Source organism: Peromyscus leucopus, chromosome 2, assembly GCF_004664715.2.
Source record: "Peromyscus leucopus breed LL Stock chromosome 2, UCI_PerLeu_2.1, whole genome shotgun sequence".
NCBI classification, from domain to species: Eukaryota; Metazoa; Chordata; class Mammalia; order Rodentia; family Cricetidae; genus Peromyscus; species Peromyscus leucopus.
Window position 1 is genome coordinate 137,149,610 of NC_051064.1, and position 16,865 is coordinate 137,166,474.

Genomic DNA, 16,865 nt, shown 5'->3' on the forward strand with positions numbered 1-16,865 from the left:
ATGTTGTAACTGTTACTTTACTTACTGTATAACATGTGTCTGGCCCCATGATAAGTGATCTGTACTGTTAATCAGTGACTCCTCACAGCCTGGCCAGGAAGTTTCCGATATCATATTCATTTTATAGATGAGACAGTTAAAACCCAGCGAAGCCAGGCGCTCATGGCGCAAGCCTTTAATCCCAGCACTCGGGAGGCAGAGACAGGCGGATCTCTGTGAGTTCGAGGCCAACCTGGTCTACAGAGCAAGATCCAGGACAGGCACCAAAACTACACTGAAAAACCCTGTCTTGAAAAACAAACAAACAAACAAAAAAAGGCCCAGAGTGATTAAGTAGTGTTGTAGGAATTTAGCAGAGTCATTTTGTGGGGTAGATATTAGAATGAACAACTGGTTTTTAGACGTACTTTGACCTTGAAGAATCCTTGTGGAAATCAGTGATTGTTTCCCTTGATCTGTAGAATTGTTTTGCCGAAGGGGCTTTGCAGTCATCCATGACTTTGGTCACAAGACACCCCTGGGCACACCTGAGACTCTTGTATTATTGTGTATTGCACACGATACATATCGAAGGACCGGAGTCATGGAGGCCTGTGATGCTCTCCTTCAGTAAGACATGTGAATTAAGATGAGGGACCTTAGTATGAGGAAATACTTTGTGTAACAATAAATATACCTAGGTGGCAGCAGGAAGGTCCAAAGTAGGTCACCTAAGGTCACAGAGCTAGGACGTCAGAGAGCCAGTTTTCACACCCAAACAATCCAATTCTGAGGCCCACATTGACCTCTACGCTGCCTTGATTCTGACCGTGGTCCCCGGATTTACCCTTCACAGTTAATGATGCTGGAGAGACAGCTCTGGACATAGCCAAGAAGAAACAGCACAAAGAGTGTGAAGAACTGGTGAGTGTGAGAGAAGAGGCCGCCCTCTAACCCCTCCTCACCCCTGTTGGCCCTCTGACACGGCAAGCCTCTGTTTTTGTCAGCTGGAGCAGGCACAAGCAGGGACCCTCACCTTCCCTCTCCACATGGACTACCCCTGGGGACATTCCCTGGAACATGGCTTTGACAGTGAGGAAGACGAGGAAGAAAAGGTAGGCCCAGCCCTTCCCCGCTGGAGGGCACCAGACGAGAGCCATATTGGGCCTGCTGTGGGAAGGAGCAAGCTGAGCTGTGGAAACCAAGTTGGCCTTGTCCCCACAGCACTGTCCTGTGAAGCCCCCAGCTCAGGCCTGCTGGGGCAGCGGGAGGCTGGACATCAGCAACAAGACCTACGAGACCGTTGCTAGCCCGGGACCAGCTCCCTCTCAGAGCCAGAGTGAGGACAGCCCCCCACCCCTGCCTGCCAAAAACTCCTCTAGGACCATACTCCCAGGGCGAGCAGGACATTCCAGTGGAGGTACAGTTGGCTGCCCAGAAGTGTTGTGATCATGCCGTTTATTGAGAGATTGCTGTGTGAGGGCCCTGAGCTGCGGGTGCATGCCAGAGCTAAGGGTGGTGGCTCATGCCTGTAACTCCAGCTCTGAGGAGGTAGAGGCAGAAAGATCAAGAGTTCAAGACCACACTTGGCTATGTACTGAGTTTAAGGCCAGCCTGGGCTCCTTGAGACCCTGTCTGAAAACAACAACAAAGGATGAATGGCGGCAAGTCCATCCTGCCCGTCAAGGTTCCCTTAGGGTTGCCATCCTCTCCTCAGGTAAAGGAAGAGATGTTAAGTGACATGCCACCATTCTTGAAGCTTCTGTTGTGAGATTCCAACCCAGGGTGGTCTTGCTCAGATTCTTAAGTGCGTCAATTAAACAAGAAGACAAGAGTTTGTGGAGCGTGCCCTGTGTGAGCCTAGTGAGGGGATAGAGACTGGGAAGCGGTCGGTCATAGCATGAGGCTCGACACCCTAGAGAGTGCTGATCCCAGCAGGTCCAGGCTTGGTCCTCTGCAGCATGGTCTTCCAGCGCACAGCAGAGCTTGGCTGTGCTCCTGGACTTGTGTGTTGGATGAATGGAGCTTGCTCCGGGAGGCCAGGAGAGAGAGAAGGGGAAGGGTAGATCCTCCTGGAGTTGACAGTGGGTGAGGAGGGCTCCCTGAAGGAAGTAGTGCCTAAACTGAGCTTGGGGGATGAGCAGGAAGGCCCAGACTGAGGAGTGGGGGTGAACAGGAACAGCACATCATGACTGTACTAAATGAGAGTGCTGAAGCCGGCCGGTGGTGGCACACGCCTTTAATCCCAGCACTCAGGAGGCAGAGTCAGGCGGATCTCTGTGAGTTCGAGGCCAGCCTGGGCTACAGAGCGAGTTCCAGGAAAGACACCAAAACTACACAGAGAAACCCTGTCTCGAAAAACCAAAGAGAGAGAGAGAGAGAGAGAGAGAGAGAGAGAGAGAGAGCTGGGTGGTAGAGGGTCTGGGGAGTTACGAGAAAACATGATGGATCCTAGAAGCTAAAGTCAGCTTTGACATTGGACAAAGAGGAAAGTATTTCTACTTTCCTTCTTTTAAAAAAAAAAAAAAAGATTTATTTATTTTATGTATCTGAGTGCTCTATTTGCATGTACACCTGCGTGACAGAAGAGGGTATCAGATCCCGTTATAGATGGTTGAGACCCACCATGGGGGTGCTGGGAATTGAACCCGGATCCTCTGGAAGAGCAGCCAGTGCTCTTAGCCACTGAGCCATCTCTCCGGCCTCACATTTCTACTTTCTTACCACAGGGGAGCAATTACAAATCAAATGTCACTTTGTGTTTCTAGATCGCTCTGACACCCCCAGCCTGAGGTCAGAGTCTCCCGAGGTCTTAGAGAATCCCAACAGTCCAGCGTCTTCCTCATCCAGCCTCACCAGCTCTGTGGAACCTGGGGGGCTGAGCCTAGCCCCTCCTAGTCCCGAAGAAGGTCTCCAGGAGCCACCAGGCACCTGCCGACCTGGGCCGGCTTCTGGGACCACTCCTACTGAGGTGCATCTCCCTGTCAAGTTCAGGTTGGTACGGCCCTGCTGTGCCACCCAGGGTGGCCCCTGACCTTTCTGAGCAGGTGTTGGCCTCCCCACCTTTGAACAGTACCTGTCTGAAGCCTGGGTCATCGTCTCACTCTAGGACCTAAGTTGTAGGCTGGACCTGGGTGGAGGGCGGCTTGTTTTTTTCGAGTACTACCACCTGCTTTCAAGTCCAGCCGGGAGAGCCAAAGAAGAGACCAGGGCTTGGGCTGCTGAAGTTGGGGGCAGGAGAAAAAGCTTAGCCCCACCTGCATGGATCCTTCTTAAGCCCCCATGAAAACTTCATCTGTCAATCCAACTGCCTCTCTCCCCTCCACCCCCCACTTCCCCCCACCACTTTGGTTTTACGAGACAGGGTTTCTCTGTGTAGTTTTGGAGCCTGTCCTGGATCTCACCCTGTAGACCAGGCTGGCCTCGAACTCACAGAGATCCACCTGCCTCTGCCTCCTGAGTACTTGCATTAAAGGCGTGCGCCATCGCTGCCCAGCCTGCCTCTCTTCTCTACAAACCTTTTTTGTCTGGACTTGAGTTTGGGGAGAAGTAGACTTGGGAACATTCTCAGAGCCCTCTGGGGAGAGATCAGTTCCAAGCCCTCCAGGGCCTGTGATGACCCAGGCTTAGGGGCCTGGTGGACTCTGGTTCCCATCTACCACCACCCTATCCTTGTTTGCCCTCTGAGGGGCTCCGGGCAGCAGAGTGACGTTGGCCATCCTTGCCTTCCAGCTCGGAGAGCACTCGGTCCTACAGACGGGGAGGTCGGAGTCTGGAAGAGAGTCCCTCTGCTCGGCAGCCTCTGTCTAGAAGGAACATTCTGGTAGGAGCACTGGGTGTGTGGTTTGAAGTGCAGGGACCTGGGCTGTAGAACTGGTCAAGAGCAGGCCTAGAGGGAGGGGAGACCTCTCTCCACAGCGGCAACACTATGGACTGAGATGGCCAGTGTGAAGCCTGGTGCCGCCTTCCTGCGCTAGCCCAGGGCGGTGCGAAGCTGAGGGAAGCCCAGCTCTAGCCATTTCCCAGAGAAGATGCAAAGCAAGCTTTAAAAGTGTCTTCCTTATTCTTTTCCCAGGTCGGCCTCACGGAAGGAGACGGCTCAAAGCCCGGGGTTCTCCCGGCAGGTTCTCTGCAGCTTCTGCATGACTAGCTCCATGCTGAGCCCTCTGCATGGCCCACACTGGACCCCGACATTCAGAGCTGAAGCTTGAGCCCACACAACTGGGAGCTCACCTTCCCCGGACCATTACCCCTACCAAGACACTGGTCCTTCTATGTTGGGACTGATGTCCTGGGCCAGGCAGTCCTGACGTTAGAACTGAGGGTGCCTGGGCTAGGTTCAGTTACACAGCTCTCAATCTTTACCAGACCAGGACTGTCCCTCACTATGAGGGTGGGACCCACTCCCCACCATTCACATTCAGGGCCATTTATCAGCCTAGTATTTTCCTTTAATGAATTCCAGCTTTGTGTCTGGTCCTTTGCTAGGTACTATGGATGCCACATGAATAAGACAAGCATCCCACAGGTGTGCTCCCTTGCTGGAAAACTGGTCTCAAGAACTGACTTGGAATGAGCAGAGCCAGATTGCAGAGGGTGGCTGGCTCTGAGCTCAGACATGGGACCAATGTCAGCTGGCCTCCTGTCCGATCATTGCAACTATTACAACCTAGTTGTAGTTGGCCGAGGCCTATGCAGCACAGGCTAAGTACTCTGAATGCCTCCTTTAGAGGGAGAGCCTTGTCCCCAACCCCCCACCTCCCCGGAGTCTGTGCTGTGTCCCTCAGCTGGGAAGTAGAGTTCAATTCATCTGTCTGCCTGCCTCCTTGGTTCAACAGGAAGGAAAGGAATGGTCTGGGTTGACTGATCCTACTTCTCTCCCGGTTCTCTTGATCAAACCAGAAGCCTTCCCATCTAGGGGAAGTGAGGGGCCAAGAAAAGAGAGCAAACTTCAAGAGTCTGCTTTCCAGGGCCAGAAATCGCACCACTGCTCAGCCCCAGTTAGAAAACAGATGCTGTCAGCAACCATGGACAGCTGTTTTTATAGCCACTCGCTGCTGGGTCCTACGGGGGCGGACCAATCCAAACACGGGAGACCAGAGGGCACCCAGTGAATGGCCAGCAGTCTGTTCACCATGGAGGCTGGGATGCGCCTTGATGCTAAAGAAGCAGGATTGCTTCTGAGCCTCCCAGGGTCAGCTTTTGTTCATCTCAGACTTATTCTTTTATTCATCTCTAATAAAGGATTCTCGGGGGAGGGATGGATCCTGCTGGTTCCTTTATGGGTTCTAAAGAGTAATAGGGACAAAGACTCTTGGGACTCGGCATTCTTTCCCTGGCCCTGGTGAGGGACATGGTCGGTAAAGAGTAGTGGTCACAGTATAAGCAGGGAGTTTTGCCGTAGGAGACGTTTGGTACGGCAAACATGGTTTCCAGCTGGAGGGTGCATCCCTGAGGTCAAGGATGCTGGTGAACCCCCTCCAGCACAGCCTCTCTTAGTCTGTTTTGTGTGACTGTAATACAAGGCCGGAGGCAGGGCGCTTTCTACAGCAAAAGGGTTTATTTGACTTGGGATTCTGGCGATTAGAAAGTCCAAACAGCATGTCGAGAACTCCCCTACCCACCCTGCAAAAGCCCCCTGACTGTCTGTCACAACGTCACAGAGAAGTGGTCTCATGTGCAGTGGTCTCAGTTTGCTTTATAACAACTCCCTTTTGTTAGCGCTCACTTGCTCTGAGAGACAGGCCTCAAGCCCTTCCAAGGCAGCACCCCTGCGATGTACCCCCCTCCCACTAGGCTCCACCCCTCCAAGGCTCGGTCACCACTCAGCATTGGCACATCAGGAATCAAGCTGTGTGTAAGAAAACACACTCCAACCATCTCCGCATGGCAACGGTCATCCCTGCGGCGGTGAATGAGCTAATCCAAAATGTTGTCGGCACTAAGTGTGAGAACCGCTGGTGTGCAGGAAAGCACGCTGGACTGAAGTGTGAGGACCCGACTCCCCCATGGTCCCTTGATTGCCCTGAGATGATGAGTTGGGAAAAGTAGTTTGTGAGGTGACCCCTGGAAGCCCAAGGGCAGAGAAATGAAACAGGAAGTCAGCAAGCAACGAAGGAGGGCAAGGGGAAGGCTGTTGACAACGTGCTCGCCACACAAGCAGGAGGACGTGAGTTCGAATCCCCAGAACTCACCCAAAAGCCAGGCATGTAGTGTACTCCCATCCTCCTGGCTCTGCGGAAGTGGACACCAGCGGACACCCTGGAGCTTGCTGACCAGCTCCAAGTTCAGTGAGGGAGCCTGTCTCAAAAACTAAGGTGGCTAGCAATTGAGAAAAGCACCCATCAATCTCCAGTCACCACACGCGCACACACACACACACACACAAAAGCATAAAGGATGCTGCTGGCACTGTGGCACATCTCTAACTCCAGCATTCTGGAGGCTGAGGCAGGAGCATGAATTAGGAAATACCTTTAAGCTGTCCCTTTAAGAATAAAGAACACGGTGTTTACCACCAATGCTGGGCCCCGCCAGGGTTGCCCCCAAAGCTCACAGGGAGATAATGCCAAGTGGCAGCTGTGTGTCATGATTGTGTGCAGGTGGCCTCTCAGGTGGACAGGTAGGCAGAGAGGCAGTGCTGGCTACCTTCCGGGCGAGTACCAGTGACAGATCCTACTTCCTGAGATTCCCATTGTACAATAAGGTTGGACATGTTTTCTTAGGGTCCTTCATCCTTGTGTTGACCAAGAGGCCTCCCAGAAAGCTCTAATCAAGAGAAACCTGGCTTTGGTAACTAGGTGCTAAGCCAGCGCCCCTCCCCCCTCCCCGCCGTTCCGCACCCACCTTCTCCGAATCCCTAAGCTGCAGCCACTGACTTTTCAGTTCCTCACCACTGACATGCCAGGGACCCTCCCATCCCTAAGCTTTGTACATGGAGTTCTCCAGGAGAGCTGTATTGCTCCCTATTGCTTTGGATGCTAGAACTACCTGGAACATGGTAGGTGCTCAGTAAATAGAATGCACACGCGCTGCCTCCTCGATTACACAGACCCCCTCTTTCTCCCACCAAACTCCGCTCTGCCCTTTGCGGCCATGAATTTCACTTCTTGAGAGGGAGGACACCCAGCTGGGCCTTTCCGGTGCCTTCTCCTCTCCTGCTCCACCCCAGCTGTGATGAATACAGTCCTCTTTGATGGTTATTTTGCCCAGCCTGCTTCCGTGAGGTCTTTCTTACTAGGCAATCGGACACGTTTGTTGAAAAAAGAAAATCCTTGACGGTCATCACACAGCAGCAGTTGGTCCACAACAGGCTACCTCTGGTCCAGACCTAGTTCTCTGAGGTTATCTCAGAAAGTTGGGGGATTTCACAGTTCCCCCACCCCCCCACACACCGTGAACCCTCTTCTGCCCTCCATCCAGCTCAGAGACCCTCGCAGGAGGGTCATTTTCTGTCGGGAGGGGAACCAGGTCTGCAGAGGAGTCTTGTAAGATCCTTCCACCCGAGAGCAGATGTGTGTACAGCTGAAGAGTGGGAAGCAGTTACTCCCTCCACCCAAAATTCCTCTTCCAAGACCACCCTTGGCACACAGCCCTAAGACTCACCCAAAGCTTAGCATGGCTGCGCTCCAGTACTTAGAGAGTTTGTTAGAAACACAATAAAGTAGACTGCGGCGGGCAAAGGGCTCTGACCATACCTCCCGAGAAAAAGCTGGAGACGCATGCACACCACAGGCCTTGGGCACATGAAGGAGCCTAAGTTAGGGCAAGCCGACTTCAGGATCTGCACCAAGATGCAATGAATGCACCAATTTTTCTCGGCTTGGGCATAGCCACGGAGCTAAGTCCCCCTTCTGGGAGCGAAACGATGCTTAAGACCCGGCAGCTCAGAACTTCCCGCAGCTTCACTGACACCCCAGGCGAACCCTCATGCCCAAACGTCTCTGCAGCCCGGGGCACCCCTCAGAGGGTCGGAGGGGAAGAGCCCCTTCTTCCAGGCTGGTCCTTCCCCCAAAGGTGCGACCCGTCTGGCTCAGGCAATCTTTGCCCGGGCAGTCCTTGAAGTCTATATTTAGTGCCCGCCACCCCTCCCCCAGCGCTGGGAGGGGCGTGCCCCGCCCCCGCCGGGCTTGGAGTATCTGGTGTGTTTGCGGCCCGTGCGGCTCGCGCTCTGCGCTTTGGCGCCCGCTGCTGCTCCGTGCCCCTAACCCCCGCGGGGCGTCGTGGACCAACATGGGCTTGGAAGAGGAGCTGCTGAGGATCGCCAAAAAGCTGGAGAAGATGGTGGCCCGGAAGAAGACGGTGAGGCTGCAAAGTTTGCAACGCAGCCCCCGGGCCACCGAGGCGCGACTCGACCAGCCCTGGGCTTGGTGGGCGTGCCGGCGGTGTGCCCAAAGGGAGCGCTCGGGACTTGGGCGGCCCGCTGCCAGGCAGGGGAGTCCCCGTTACTTGCTGGGCACTTAGGGTGGGCATGTGCGTGGCCAGGTCTGGAGGGGATCGTGCAGCCCCCCCTCCCCCCGAGGCGCGGCTGGTGCAAGTCAGTGTGGACAGGTCGGGTGCACGCGTGGGCGGCCTGCGCTGAGCAGAGAAAGCGCGAGGAGAAACACGAACCGGGGGCGAGGACTTTGGGAGTCCCAGGGCTCTGGGTGTGCGCAAGGCCGGGGAGCTGCAGGCACCGAGGGAGCTGGAGGGACAAATTCTGGGTGACTCGAAAAAGATCAGAGAAACTCGGGCTGAGGAGGGGGCGCCGAGGCTCATATTTGCACCCCCCGGGGAGTGGGCCTTCGAGACCCGAGCGAAGGGCCTTAGCTGGGGTGCCAGGAGTCTGTTTGCAACTTTTCCCTTGGCCGCTGGATGAGGCCCTGGCGGGCGGAGGTGAACAGGTGCGGGGCGGGGGAAGGAGAGGATGAGGCCTGGGCTGCCCCAGCGGGGGAGGTGCGCCGACGGGGAACTGTGTCGGGAGGAGGGTCCGCAGCCCTGCGCGAGGGTCCCTGATCGCTCAGTCTCAGCAGCGTACATCGAGAGCCAGATGGAAAGTTAATATTTGATCTATCTAGCGATCTTTGCCTCAGGCTGGTGGCTGGCGCCTGTGCCAATTCTGGAGGGCGTGGACTGAAAGGGAGAAGACAAGGGATCCAGTGGATAAGGCCTTCCACGCTGACTTGCCGCGGGGTCCTTTCCTAGCAATGTGTTACACGGGGACCTGCATTGCCAGCGCATTCCAGGAAAAGTTGAAAAATGCTGGGGCCCTAAGAGAGGTTTCAGAGCCCAGGAAGGGTGACTGAGGCCCGAGGAGCCAAGGAGTGTCAGGCATCCTGGAATAGTTGCAGGGTAACAATGAGATGGTGGTTGGTCCAGTGGTGAGAGCCGCTTGTCTGTAAGATGACTGAATGCCTAAGGGAAGAGCGTCTCTGGGGGCAGTGGGAAGGGTTGAGGAGGTGTGCAAAGAGTGAGACGGGTGTGCAAAGCCAGTAGCAGGTCTGAGACAGGTCGCTGAGGTGAGCGAGGCTTGCTTCTGCATGGTTGGAGTGGGGGCAGAAAAATGCCGCTCACCTGCACCTGCCGAGGCTCCCCCCTCAGCTCCCTGCCTTCACCGGGTTGTTCTGGGCTTCCCCCAAAGTTGCCAGCAAAACCTAACCTCAAGTCACAGGACACTTCCTCAGCTGGAGATGGCAGAGCACAGCCAAGGAACTCGAACTGACTGGTATTTCAGGTACCCCGGCTGTCTGAGGCTAGCCCCTTGCTCACCCCAGACTTGGGCCAGTAAAGGAAGCCCGGACTCGTGGGTGAGAAGGTTTAGGGGTAGAAGGAAACTCAGGAGGCTCTGGGGAAGACAGCCAGCTTGGAAGGATTAAGGGGCCTGCCATGGCTTCCCGCTCAGTCCTCTTACAGTCCTAGGCCAGCCACTCCTCTTTTCTTCTTTGGACCTCAGTTTCCTCTTCTGTGAAATGGGAAGAGGAAATAGTGCCTCTTGGGGATGAGGGGCCCATGGAAGTGCCAGGGCTGTCTCCAGGAAAGCTGCATGTCTGGCCACGGGGTCCTTACAGGACCCAGCTAGTGTAGAGCCACATCTGCCTGGAGCTAGCAGGGTTTGGGTAGGCACAGAGCTCTGGGCTTCGGCCTGAGAAGGGCGGGCCTGCCCTCAGAGTGAAAGTGGGCCTGCCCAATGGTGGTGAGTCCAAGAAGGAACTACTTCCTGCAATTAGACAGATCCTCCACGTTGCAGCTTAGGGCTGGAATTTATTTATTCAGTGACTTGGGGCTTTTGTCAGAGACTGTGAGCATGCACCAGCTAAAGAGTTTGCAAGAGACAGACAGACACCAGTGTGCACTTACTGACATATCAACAGAGCTACCTCACACACACCTTTTGTTTGACTGCGTGTGAGATGCGGCTCCTGCCACCAACAGGACAGGCATGGTCCACATGCTGCACTCTGACAACTTGAATCAGAGCAGAATGCCCCAAAAGTTGTCACCACGGCTTCACTGGGATATGCAAAGCCAACAGCCTCATTTATACCTTCAGACGTCACCACGCAGGGACAAACTGACGCAGTTGGGTCTCAGACTGCATCCTCACTGCTTCATGCCTGCACCAGAGAGACTGTTAGCCATGCAACATGCAATCCCAGCAGGCTTGACATACAGCTTCAGGAGCCCACCCACAGGCTCATGGGTGTTACTCTCCAGATGACCCAGGATACAGAAACATGTACTCAGTGGTGAGCTGCAAACGATTTAACATCGACTATGGAGTTTTCAGGAGTTTTAAAAAAAGCGTTCATATGCTTATAATGAAAAGAAGTCTTGGCCCAGGGCCTCCCCTGCCGGTTCTGCCCCACGAACCGTCAGGGGTCAGGGTTTGGAAAACACACACACACACACACACACACACACACACACACACACTCAACAAACCTGGACTAGCAGATCACTCAGTGAGTAAAGTTGCTTGCCGTTTAGCCTGTCAAACTGGGTTCAGGACGCGTGGTGAGCTGGGCATGGTGGTGCACACCTTTAATCCCAGCACTCAGGAGGCAGAGGCAGGTGGATCTCTGTGAGTTCGAGGCCAGCCTGGTCTACAGAGTTCCCGGACAGCCAGGACAAACCCTGTCTCAAAAAAACGAGAAAACAACAACAAAAACAGAACAAAGCCTGGTAAGAGGAGGCACTGTGTGTGTGTGTGCGTGCGTGTGTGTGTGTGTGTGTGTGTGTGTGTGTGTGTGCATACACGTACAATAAATAAATGTAAAGGAAAACCCAGTTGAGGAACATGTTGGTGGCTTGAGATACACCATTGCAGGAGTATTTGCACCACAGAAACAGGCAAATGCTACGAGTCAGGGTTTTCTCCTTGGGAACTGGCTAGCGGTATCCGCCACCTTGTGACTCCACTTACCCATGCTGGTACTCCATGATTGTATATATTGGCAGATTTATGCCTTGATATAAAATGTGATGCTCCAAGCCCAGTGTTCATTCCAGCCCAGCTTTTTTTTTTTCTTTTTTCCCTGAGACAGGGTTTCTCTGTATAGCCCTGGCTGTCCTGGATCTCACTTTATAGACCAGGCTAGCCTCGAACTCACAGAGATCTGCCTGCCTCTGCCTCTTGAGTGCTGGGACTAAAGCCATGTGCCACCACTGCCGGCTCGGGCCAGCTCTTTACAAAGTTTCTTGTTTTCCTCTTCTGTGAAATGGGTTAATAATTCTGTAAAAGTGGGATAGTAAATAGGACCCACTTCCCAGGGGCCTTCTGAGAGGTGAGGGTGGGGGTGGGGGTTTGTTTTTGAGACAGGGTCTCATATATATAGATAAGGCCTGCCTCAAACTCGATATGTAACGGAGAATGACCTTGAATTAGAAGGCTCTTCCTGCCACTACCTCCCAAGAGCGGAGACTCCAGTTGTGAACTACCACCCCGGTGTTATCCGGCGCTGGGAACCGTGTCTAAGCTTTGTGCATGAGAAGCGAGCACTCCTCTGACTGAACTGCCTTCCCGTCTCCTCCTCGTGAGAAGTCAGTGCAGGTCGAGGACTTAGACGTGTTCCAGCACATAGTAAACCTTTCGTTAACATTAAGCGTGGAGTTGTGTGCCTACGACTTCACATGCACACGAGTTCATATACACACCCGTCTGCGGGTCATTCTGGAAACACTGAACCTCAGTGCTAAGGGAGGCTAAGGACTAACAGAGGGCAGCTCATAGGATGTGGTCCAGGTCCTGGCAAGGGGAGGCTGGGAGCTGGAACCAGCCAAGGGACATACAGGACACAGTTAGTTCGTGTTTCTCAGGGAATGAATCTCAAGATAGCCAGGGCTGGCTTCTAGACACTAAACTTGCTCTTAGCCGGAAAGCTGAGAGGCGACAGGGCTGGATTCTGACTGCAGGTGCCAGGAAGGAGGAGGCTAAGATGGGCTGAAGGTGTGCTTAGGACCTGGAGACCGAGTTTCAGTGGTAAACTAACTTCTTTCTCTCCTCCTTCTGCTTTCTACTTCGTTAAAAATACTTATTTATTTTTTTCTCTGTGTGCATGGGAATTTTGCCTGTGTGTTCGTCCATATGTCTGGGGACCCCATGCCTGCAGTGCCCATGGAGACCAGAAGAGGGCAGCGGGTTGTGAGCCTCCCTGTGGGTGCTGGGAACCGAGTCCTCTTAAAGAGTAGCAAGTGCTCAAACCACTGAGCCACCTCTCTAGCCCCAACTCATTCACTCTTGCGTTTATTTACCCAGCGAGCAGCCGGCTCTCGTGCAGAAGTCTAAGATCTTAGAGAGGAAAGCAATTCTCATTACGCAAGAGGAGTGAAATTGTTTGTCCATACAAAGACTCAGAGGTGAGGGCTGACAGCACTCTAGAAGCTGAGGCTGGAGGATCACAAGTTCAAGGCCAGCCTGGGCTAGGGAGACCTTGTTTCCAAACAAATCCCAAAGCCTTGAAGATACATGTTCGTAGGCGCTGTCTTTGTAGTGGTTCCACATTGAAATGACCCAGAAGTTCTATCCACTGGATTCTTACTATATACCAGGAATTCTTCCAAGTATTTTATACTATTAGATAAACAGATATGTATGATGGAAAACTACTCAGTAGAAAAAAAGGAACTGTTGGCCCTGTTGATCTGAGGTAATATAGATAGATCTCAGAAACAGTAAGCTAGGAAAGCAAAAGATAGGCTTATGCCACACTTTTTGGTTTTTCGAGACAGGGTTTCTCGGTGTGGCTTTGGAGCCTGTCCTGGAACTCACTCTGTAACTCAGGCTGGCCTCGAACTCACAGAGATCCGCCTGCCTCTCCCTCCTGAGTGCTGGGATTAAAGGTGTGCGCCACCACCACCTGGCACCACACTTTTTTTTTATATATATAAAAGGCTTCAGTTGGCCAGGCATGGTGGCCCAAGCCTTTGGTCTCAGCGTTTGCAAGTTTGACGTAGGAGAAGCCAGCTTGAGCTACATATTGAGACCCTGTTAAAAAAATATCCTTAAGAATACAAAGTATAGCCGGGCGGTGGTGGCGCACGCCTTTAATCCCAGCACTCGGGAGGCAGAGCCAGGTGGATCTCTGTGAGTTTGAGGCCAGCCTGGTCACTTGCAGCGATGGGAAGAGAATGTAGGTTGTGTGACATTGGTGGTGACAAAGGTATGCAATACAAAGAACCCAAGGAAGTGTCTGGAGTGGCATCTGTGTTCTTGGTGGTGATGGTGTCATGGGATCACATGTGTGATAAAACTCACAGGCAGGCCGGGCGGTGGTGGCGCACGCCTTTAATCCCAGCACTCGGGAGGCAGAGGCAGGAGGATCTCTGTGAGTTCGAGGCCAGCCTGGGCTACCAAGTGAGTCCCAGGAAAGGCGCAAAGCTACACAGAGAAACCCTGTCTTGAAAAAACAAAAAAAAAAAAAAAAAAACAACAACAAAACAAAACAAAACAAAAAAAGCCAACTCACAGGCAGACTAGAGGGACTGGCAAAGTGTAAAGGCATTTATTGCCAAGTCTGGTGACCTGAGTTTGGGACCCACATGGTGGCGGGAGAGAGCCTGCTCCAGCAAGTCCCCTCTGTCCTCCACAGTGCGCCTTGGCAAGGCACCTGGCTTGCCTTCCCCCAACAAGATAAACCATGAAAAAATATATTCTTAAAGTACCAACTCAGGAGTCGGGCGATGCCTTTAATCCCAGCACTCGGGAGGCAGAGGCAGACAGATCTCTGAGTTCGAGGCCAGCCTGGTCTACAGAGTGAGATCCAGGACAGCCAGGACTACACAGAGAAACCCTTCTTGAAAAACACTTGCTTTATTTGTTTAAATAAAAAGCACCGATTCAGGGGAGCTGGAGAGATGGCTCAGTGGTTAAGAATGAATACTGATCTTCAGAGGCCCAGAGTTCAGTTTCTAGCACCCACATTAGGCAGCTCACAGCTACCCGTGGCTCAGGCTCTAGGGGATATGACATCCCGCATTCACATGCACATAGCACCTGGAGGCACATAAGCAAAACATACACATAACTTAAAATATACATATGGGGCTGGAGAGATGACCCAGGGGTTAAAAACACTGGCTGCTCTTACAGAGAACCTGAGTTCAGTTCTCAGAACCCATGTGATAGCTCACAACTATCTGTAATTCCAGTTCCGGTGTTGGGGAGGTTTTCCAATGTCCTGTTCTGACCTCCACAGGTACCAGGCACACATGTGGTGCACATATATGCATGTAAACAAAATGTACATTTAAAATGAAATGTTTAAATTATGCATAGGAATACACAAAACTAAACTTTTGTTTTGCTTTTTTTGAGACAGGGTTTCTCTGTGTAGCCTTGGCTGTCCTGGAACTCGCTCTGTAGACCAGGCATGTGCCACTATTGCCTGGTTCAATGAAACATTTTTAAATAATAATTTAAAACTCAAATAATCAATTTCAGGCTTCGGGAGACAGATCAGCAGATAAAGTGTTTGCTGTACCAGTTTGAAGACTAGACTTCAATTCCCAGCACCCATCCAATGACCACCTGTTCCCTCAGCATGTGCTGGAGACAGAGACAAGAGATCCCAGAGCGAGTTGATTAGCTGGGACTAGCCAGATGGACAAGCTCTGGGATCACTTGAGAGGCCTTGTTCCGTATAGAAGGTGGAGAGTGCTGGAGAGAGACAGATGTCAGCCACTGGTCTCCACACACAGGCATCCACACACATGTGCACGTATACTCAAATACATGCAAACATACATACACACACTACACTGAGATACAGATGCAGACAAGAAGAAAAAACTCATACAGTTGATACCTTCATAAAGCTGATCTAAAAGCCTGAAAATGCCGGGTGCAGTAGCATGAGCATGTATGATACCAGCCGCTTGGGACCCCAGGAGTTCCAAGCCAGCCTAGGCAACATAGTGAGACATCCCCCGACACACACACACACACACATGCATCGAACAAAATAAACACAAAGCTCGTGGTCCTCGTCCTTGTCAGCTCACAGTAAGTGAGGGAAAGCGATGTGGAGAGAGGAAAGGAGGTATGGGAGCTTCAGGTACAACAGGAAGCCAGGCAGTGACTCCATTCTGAGGCAGACACAAGCCAGGGGCATGCTGGGAAAGACTCGGGCTTGGTGAAGGGAGGTGGTGGGAGGCACAGCTAGCCAGCCAGTCTGGGGGCCAGAACCTTCCCCTTCTCTTCTTCTGTGTGTCCACACCTGTCTTTGGACCACACATCTGTCTGTTCTCCCCAGAGCCCATAGCAGGCAGAGAGAGGCCTGGGCCATCACCTGTACCTCAGTGCTCTTCTTGTGTCTTCCCACAGGAAGGGGCCCTCGACCTTCTGAAGAAGTTGAACAACTGCCAGATGTCCATCCAGCTGCTGCAGGTGTGGGGGTCTCTTGGGGTAGGGCCTCTGTGGGAGGGAAAGACCCTGAGGAGGTTTCGGAGGGGGCTCTTTGGAGTGAGATGCAGACATGGAGTTGGGACATGGGGACTATCTCTTGAGGGCAGGTTCTTCCCCAGGCTCGGGGGTCACAGTCCTTGGGTTTAGGAAGTAGGGGGTTTCCTTGAATCTCTATCCAAAGCTAAAGGCCTGTGGGATCCAAGTGGCCCATGACCCAGAGAGAGGATGATGTCCCTTGCTTTCAAGTCCTCCTTAGATTTTCCACATACCCCCCAAACTTTACCAGAGACTTCTGGCCCTAAAAGACAAGTGCAGATTCTGAGATATGGTAGCCAGAGGTGGGTCTAAGTGAAGACTTTTTCTCAGCGTCTAGCGGGCCGAGAATGGTACAGGACCCTAATTACAGCCAACACCTACCCCCCAGCTCTCCACCAAAGTTACCTATCAGTATAGGCTGGGGTCTCAGGCAGGATAGCAGGTCAGGGCCTAGTTCTAGGATAGATGACCAGGGTCAGGACCAGGAACCTGGAGAGGTCTAGGTCGGAGGGAAGTGATGTTTGAGCTGGTGCTGCTCCCTTCGGTAAGAGTGACCGGTCCTGTGGGTCAGCTCCCTTGATCCCTTCCCCACAGACCACCAGGATCGGAGTCGCCGTCAACGGAGTTCGGAAGCACTGCTCAGACAAGGAGGTGGTGTCCTTGGCCAAAGTCCTCATTAAAAACTGGAAGCGGCTGCTGGGTGAGCAGGGGATGGGGGGGTGGGGGAGGTGGGGGGGTGGGGGGGTGGAGCGACGGCGACTGGCGGACGATGGGGCCTCCTCCCCTCACAGGGGAGAGGGCGCTCGGCGAGGGTCATTGAGTTATTTAATTAACGGCACGTGGCCCCTGAATCATGGAGTTCACGGTGTTGTGTGCGCAAGTGTAAGATCTGTGTGTAGCATCTACCGGTCTTTGTATGTGTCTATATGTTTCTGTTTGTGTGCATGTTTGTGCACATTGCCTGACTCTG

The 16,865-nt window shown here is 53.0% G+C and overlaps 2 protein-coding genes across 4 annotated transcripts in view; both read left to right on the plus strand.

Annotated features, from left to right (window-relative positions):
• Positions 1–5,236, plus strand: part of Asap3 (ArfGAP with SH3 domain, ankyrin repeat and PH domain 3) — a 43,501-nt gene extending 38,265 nt beyond the window's left edge. For both annotated transcript variants that reach the window (XM_028875427.1, XM_037203078.1), the window contains 6 exons: positions 836–903; positions 987–1,094; positions 1,204–1,399; positions 2,748–2,973; positions 3,712–3,802; positions 4,055–5,236. In XM_028875427.1, coding sequence (XP_028731260.1) covers positions 836–903; positions 987–1,094; positions 1,204–1,399; positions 2,748–2,973; positions 3,712–3,802; positions 4,055–4,129 — 764 coding nt within the window. In that variant the 3' untranslated portion in view covers positions 4,130–5,236. The remainder of the gene's footprint in view (positions 1–835; positions 904–986; positions 1,095–1,203; positions 1,400–2,747; positions 2,974–3,711; positions 3,803–4,054) is intronic.
• Positions 5,237–8,094: 2,858 nt separating this feature from the next.
• Positions 8,095–16,865, plus strand: part of Tcea3 (transcription elongation factor A3) — a 29,603-nt gene continuing 20,832 nt past the window's right edge. The window contains exons 1-3 of one of the 2 annotated variants that reach the window (XM_037203079.1): positions 8,095–8,280; positions 15,779–15,841; positions 16,490–16,595. In XM_037203079.1, coding sequence (XP_037058974.1) covers positions 8,212–8,280; positions 15,779–15,841; positions 16,490–16,595 — 238 coding nt within the window. In that variant the 5' untranslated portion in view covers positions 8,095–8,211. The remainder of the gene's footprint in view (positions 8,281–15,778; positions 15,842–16,489; positions 16,596–16,865) is intronic. The other variant, XM_028875426.2, reaches the window with a different exon arrangement.